Genomic DNA, 6,775 nt, shown 5'->3' on the forward strand with positions numbered 1-6,775 from the left:
TTGGGGATCTCCAAAACCAATTGAGAACGACCCAAATCAAATGGGGGAGACCCAAATTAATTGGGGAAGCTGTAAAATCAATTGGGGACGCCCCAAATTAATTTGGGAGAGACCCAAAACCATTTAGGGATGTCCCAAATATATTGGAGGAGCTAGAAAATCCATTGGGAAGCCACAAAATGAATTGGGGGAACCCCAAATCAATTGGGCGGCCTTAAATCAATTGGGGAGCCCTAAATCCATTTTTGGACTACACATATCAACTGGGGAGCTGTAAAATCAATTGGGAACACTACAAATCAATTGGGGACCCAAATACTATTTGGGGACGCCCCAAATCATTGGGGACGCCCCAAATCATGTGGGGCAACTGCAAAATCAATTGGGGGACCCAAAAATCAATCGGGGTAGCCTCAAATTCAATTGAGGGAGACCCAAAATCAATTGAGTGAGTGCCAAAAGCAATTTGGAGACCTCTAAAACCAATTGGGGAATGCACCAAATCAAATTGGGGAAGCCCCAAATTAATTGGGGGTGCCCGAATACCATTTGGGGACGCCCAAAATTATTTGGAGGAGCTACTGATAAATTGGGACTATAAAAATATACTGGGGGAGCCCCTTAAAACCATTTGGGGATGCCAGAAATCATTGAGGGAGCCCCAAACATTTGAGGACACCCCAAATCAATTGGGGGAGCCCAAAAACATTTGGGGACGCCAGAAATCATTGGGGAGCCAAAAACATTGGGGGACTCAATTGGGAACACCCCAAATCAATTGGAGAAGCCCAAAAATATTTGGGAACCCCAAATCAATTGGGGAGCCCCAAATCAATTGGGGGATAGCCCCAAAACCAATTGGGAAGCCCCCAAAAAATAAATTTGGACGCCGAAAAATCAATTGCGGAACCCAAAATCAATTGGGGGAGCCCCAAACCAATTGTGAGAGCCCCAAAACCAATTGGGAACGCCCCAAATCATTTGTAGGAGCCGCAAATAAATTTGGGGACGCCGAAAAATCAATTGGTGGAACTCCAAAACCATTTGAAAATGCCCCAAATCAAATGGAGGAGCTCCAAATTAATTGGGGGTAGCCTCAAAACCATTTGGGGATGCCCCAAATTAATTGGGGTGTCCCAAATATATTGGGGAGCCCCAAAACCCTTTGTGGATGCCCAAAATATATTGGGGGCGCCCCAAACCATTTGGGGATCCACTAAATCAATTGGAGGAGTCCCAAAACCAATTGGGGGACCCCAAAACCGTTTGAGGACGCCCTAAAATCAATTGGTGTGTGATATACCTCCAAATGTCTGTATTTATTTTGTTTACTAGTTATGTAATGGGTTGTTCGGAAATTATATTGTAATGGTAGTTGGTGTCTAATGTAAATAAACAAGTGAGAGTTTTGTAAATACCTTTCTTCTGTATGTATGTAACAAATATTGTTAGTCTCTGTTTAGCCGTCAATTTGTATAGTAACCTCTTATTAAAGAGACCTATCATTGTTCGTGTTTCTTTGCCAGCCTACAAGAGATTAAACATGGCGCAGTGAGTAGGATCTGTTCTACTGGTGAAATGATCGTAGTCAGAAGTGATTCAGAATTTAAGGTTTGATTGACACGATGGAAGGGCAACTAGAACAATTGACGGAGCTGCTGGCGGAGCAAGCGGATATGGCTCAGAAGAGGGAAGAACGTTTAGCTATGATGTTAGAAACTATGATGAGTGTTCAAAATGGAAATGTTAACGAAAATCGTCAACGAAGTGGAGGTGCTGAAATTTCGCAAAATGATGCACAGTGCCGGTATAAAATTTCTCATAGTGCCACACCTGCACCTCACCTGTCATCGTCAGTCTCTTTGAAGGAGTTCGATGCTTGGCGGCATAAATTTGAAGGTTATGCAATGCTGACTGGAATTCAATCATTAACGCCTGCTGAGCAAAAGTCGGTTCTCGCTTCTGTTTTAGATGAAGACTGGACACGAACATTGCGATATGGGCTCTCTTTTCCGGCTGATGCAGATCTTGAAACAATACTTAATGCCATGGAAAGTCACTTACGAGGTCAACGGAATGTAATCGTCGACAGGAGAGAATTTTACCTCAGAAAACAAGAAACTGGTGAGAGTTTCGACGATTTGCTTTGTGGTATCCGGGAAATTGCAGCATTCTGCGATTTTTGTTCATCATGTATGGACAATAGATTGAGAGCCCGTATTGTTGTTGGCACTAGTGATGAACAAGTTCTAAAACGTATGCTAGAAGAGAAGGACCTGAATCTGCAGAAGGCTGTAGATATTTGTCGAGCTTCTGAGAGTGTTAATGAGAATAGCGCTACAATACGAGGAATGATCCCAGACAATATATCAAAAGTTTCACGGTACAAAAGGGACTACAAGAAAGCACCCAACATTTTATATAAAAAGGAAAGATGCTTTAGATGTGGAAGAGATAGACATTCTGACATGAATGTTTGTAAGGCAAGGGACAAAAAGTGTTCCCAATGCGGAAAGATTGGACATTTTGCTGCTGTGTGTAGGTCAACAGGGAAGGAAACTTCTTCTTTGCTGAAAAAGAGTAAAGATTCAAAGCTAAAATCAACTGGTAGTAAACTTAACAGGGATGTACATAGGATCGTAAGTGATGTGTATGTTAACAGTGCCATTTCTCAAGCAACCCCGAAAGTTCAGATTCACATTACTCATCCTGCAGGGAACTCGTCTATACTATGGACACCGGATTCGGGAGCAGAAGCTACAGTCATGGGGCTCAATGTAGCGAGATCTCTTGGCATATATCCCAATATGCTCGAACCTTCTAAAATTGGAAAGCTTTGTTCTGCAGGTTACCAGACCCTTAATTGTGTAGGAGCTTTCACTTCGCACCTTTCACTTGGTGATCGACAAACTAAAGCTGAAATAACTGTGGTGAAAGAAATAAAGGGAGCTTTATTGAGCTGGTTTGATTCTATTGCTTTAGGAATTCTACCGGAGGATTTTCCTGCTCAAATTAATTCTCTTCCCGTACGATTGTCTGTAAATCCAGATGAAGAAAAGCGCTTAAAGGACTACAAAGAGAACGAAGACTCTACTTGTAGGGAAGTTAGTTCTCCTGTTGCACTTCCAAGGTGGCCTTATGAACGTGATCCAACTGAAGGAGAAAGGGCAGAACATGCTGCAGCTTTGGTATCAGCATTTCCTCGGGTATTTGGTGCCACAAAAATACTGAGGGAGATGCATGGAGGTCCTATGCATATAAAGTTGTCCGAAAATGCAAGACCATTTGCTGTGACAGCCCCGCGCACTATACCATACAGCTGGAGGTCTGAAATAAAGGATCAGCTTGATGAACTTTTGGAGAAGGATGTTATCTGTAAGGTTGAGCATCCAACAGAATGGTGTCATCCTATAGTGCCTGTTGCTAAAAAGCCAAATGGAGTAAGATTGTGTGTTGATCTCACTAAGCTTAATAGGTATGTATGTAGACCCACTTATCCTGTACGATCACCACATGATGCAGTAGCTTCAATAAGCACCGGAGCAATGTGGTTCTCTACACTAGATGCGAAAATGGGATATTTCCAAATCAAAATTGCAGAAGACCAGGACCTCACATGTTTTATCACCCCATGGGGTCGCTATAAATTCAAGAGAGCAGTAATGGGACTTATTTCTTCAGGAGATGAATACAATCGAAGAGGAGACCAAGCTCTTGGTGATATACCACAAACTGTGAAGATAGTTGATGATATTCTTGCGTATGATTATTCTTATAAGGATCACCTAGCCCATATTATTTCTATCTTGCAAAGATGTGATGAATATGGGATAACACTTAATGATCAGAAAATTTGCTTTGCAAAACGTGCTGTTGATTTTTGTGGATATAAAATCTCAAGTCATGGCTACACAGTTGATTCTCGCAAAGTGATGGCTATTGCAGACTTTCCTGTGCCACAAAATATAACAGATCTTCGATCTTTTATGGGACTTGTGAATCAGCTTGGAAGTTTTTCTTCAGTGATTGCACGTGAAGCACAACCACTCAGAGATTTACTGAAGCAGCGTAATGAATGGTGTTGGACTGCACAACATGATTTGTCATTTAAGAGAGTGAAGGAAGCACTTACTGCACCCCCTGTACTTGCACATTTTGATGCAACTTTGCCAACCATGTTGCAGACAGATGCGTCACGACTGCATGGTCTTGGGTTTGCTTTACTTCAAAAGCATGGAACGGACTGGAAACTAACGCAATGTGGCTCAAGATTCCTTTCAGATGTTGAAACAAGATATTCTGTGATAGAGCTAGAAATGACAGCCGTATTATGGTCAATAAAGAAATGTCATACTTACTTGGCTGGATTACCTCATTTTGATGTTGTGATAGATCATAGACCATTGATACCAATTCTTAACAGTAAATCACTTGGTGAAATTGAAAACCCAAGACTTCAACGCATGAGAGAGAAACTAAGTAATTTTAGTTTTACTGTTCACTGGCAGAAAGGAAGTGCTCATTGTATTCCGGATGCTTTATCACGTGCACCAGTTCAGGATCCTACAGAAGAAAATTGTTTGAAAGACGATGGATCCACTGATCCTTTGCATGTTGCAATGGTGAATGCCCTCGACATGCATGAAGATGGCGTACTTCTAACACCTCTGAAGGACAAAACACTGGAAAAGATACGTGCTGCTGCTGAACAGGATGCAGAATACAATTCTCTTCGGGAGATTATAATGAAAGGTTTTCCTGAACACTGCCATAATTTGGAAGTAGAACTCAGACCTTTCTGGAATATACGTGATATGCTTGCTGTAGATGATGACCTAATTGTTTATGGAGCAAGACTTCTTATACCCAAGAGACTTCGACGTGAAACCCTTGAATGTCTTCATGATGGTCATCAGGGAATTGACCGCACTAAAAGGAGGGCACGGCAAACTGTTTATTGGCCTAAAATTGACAGAGATATTGAGAATATAGTGTCATCTTGTATCAAATGCCGTTCTCTTCTACCTAATCAAAGGAACGAACCTTTATGGCAAGAAGAAGATCAACCAAGTAGAGTTTTTGAATCTGTATCTGCAGATTATTTTCATGCCATGGGTCGAACTTATCTTGTTTATGTTGATAGGTTGTCTGGGTGGCCTTGTATATCTTCCTGTCAGGGTATAGCTTCTGCAGCAAATCTAATCCGATCATTGAGGGCTATATTTTCAGATACTGGTGTTCCTGTGTTGTTGAAGACTGATGGAGGACCACAGTTTGCTGCATCAGCTTTGAGACGTTTTTTATCTCGTTGGGGAGTAGAACATCGCATTACTTCGTCATATAATCCGAAGGCAAATGGACATGCAGAAGCATCTGTGAAAATTATCAAGAAGCTGATAATGACAACTACTAAGAATGGGAATCTGGATGCGGATGAATTTGCCCGTGGAATGTTGGAGCTTAGGAACACACCTCGTGCTGATGGCAGATCACCAGCCCAAGTTTTATTTGGTCATCCCCTCAGGTCTTTTATTCCAACACATCGTTGCTCATTTGCCAAAGAGTGGCAAAGGAAGGCAGAGGAATGTGATGTTAAGGCAGAGTATTTGCGAAGTCAGGCGAAGCAACGGTACGACAGTACTGCCAGACCCCTTTCTCACTTGAAAATGGGTAGTTATGTTGATATTCAAGATCACAACACAAAACTTTGGAATCGTCCAGGTGTTGTTGTTGGCATTGGGTCCAGGCGAGATTATCTTATAAAGTTGGGCAGTGGACGTATTCTGTGGAGAAACCGGAAGTTCCTGAGACCACATCGACCTTTTCTACCAATATATGGATCAAGCCTTGATGCAACTAACACTCCCAATAAACCAAAGGATGGGGAGATGTCGCAATATAATTCTACTGCTGAGGTTATTGAACAACCAGTTTCGCCTACACCAGCTCCACGTCGTAGTTTGCGGCATAAGAAAGAACCTGATCGCCTACAAGTAAAATGGAACAAAAATACATATGAATAAGAAGGATCTTCAGACGCTAGGAGTTATATATTACCCTAGACGTCTTAGGGGGAGGTGTGTGATATACCTCCAAATGTCTGTATTTATTTTGTTTACTAGTTATGTAATGGGTTGTTCGGAAATTATATTGTAATGGTAGTTGGTGTTTAATGTAAATAAACAAGTGAGAGTTTTGTAAATACCTTTCTTCTGTATGTATGTAACAAATATTGTTAGTCTCTAGCCGTCAATTTGTATAGTAACCTCTTATCAAAGAGACCTATCATTGTTCGTGTTTCTTTGCCAGCCTACAAGAGATTAAACAATTGGGAGCTCCAAAACCAATTGAAAACACCCCAAATAAAATGGAGGAGCCCCAAAACCATTTGGGGATGCCCTAAATATATTGGGGGTGCCCCAAATAAATTGGGGAAGCCCATTTGTGGATGCCCCAATTATATTAGGGGAGCTCCAAACCATATGGGGACGCCCTGCATCAATTTGGTGAGTCCCAAAACCAATTAAGAGCGCAACAAATCAATTGGGGAGCCCTAAAACAATTTGGGGATGCACCAAATCAATTGGGGTAACTGGAAAATCAATTGTGGAGCCCCAAAATAAAAAGGGGGAGCCCCAAATCAATTGGGGGAGCCAAAAAACCATTTGGAGACGCCCCAAATCAATTGGGGAGACCAATAATCATTTGGGAACGCCCAAATCAATATGGGGAGCCCCAAATCAAATGAGGGAGCCCTAAATTCATTTGGAGATGC

At 41.8% G+C, this 6,775-nt stretch overlaps 1 protein-coding gene across 1 annotated transcript; it reads left to right on the top strand.

The window, feature by feature from the left end:
- The first annotated feature begins 1,625 nt into the window (after positions 1-1,625).
- On the top strand, positions 1,626-6,023 carry LOC137630305 (uncharacterized). Its single transcript, XM_068361747.1, has 3 exons — positions 1,626-3,440; positions 3,849-4,422; positions 4,753-6,023. The coding sequence occupies exons 1-3, from the start codon at positions 1,626-1,628 to the stop codon at positions 6,021-6,023; spliced, it is 3,660 nt and encodes a 1,219-aa protein (XP_068217848.1).
- The last annotated feature ends 752 nt before the right edge of the window (positions 6,024-6,775 follow it).

Source organism: Palaemon carinicauda, chromosome 38 (genome assembly GCF_036898095.1).
Source record: "Palaemon carinicauda isolate YSFRI2023 chromosome 38, ASM3689809v2, whole genome shotgun sequence".
NCBI classification, from domain to species: Eukaryota; Metazoa; Arthropoda; class Malacostraca; order Decapoda; family Palaemonidae; genus Palaemon; species Palaemon carinicauda.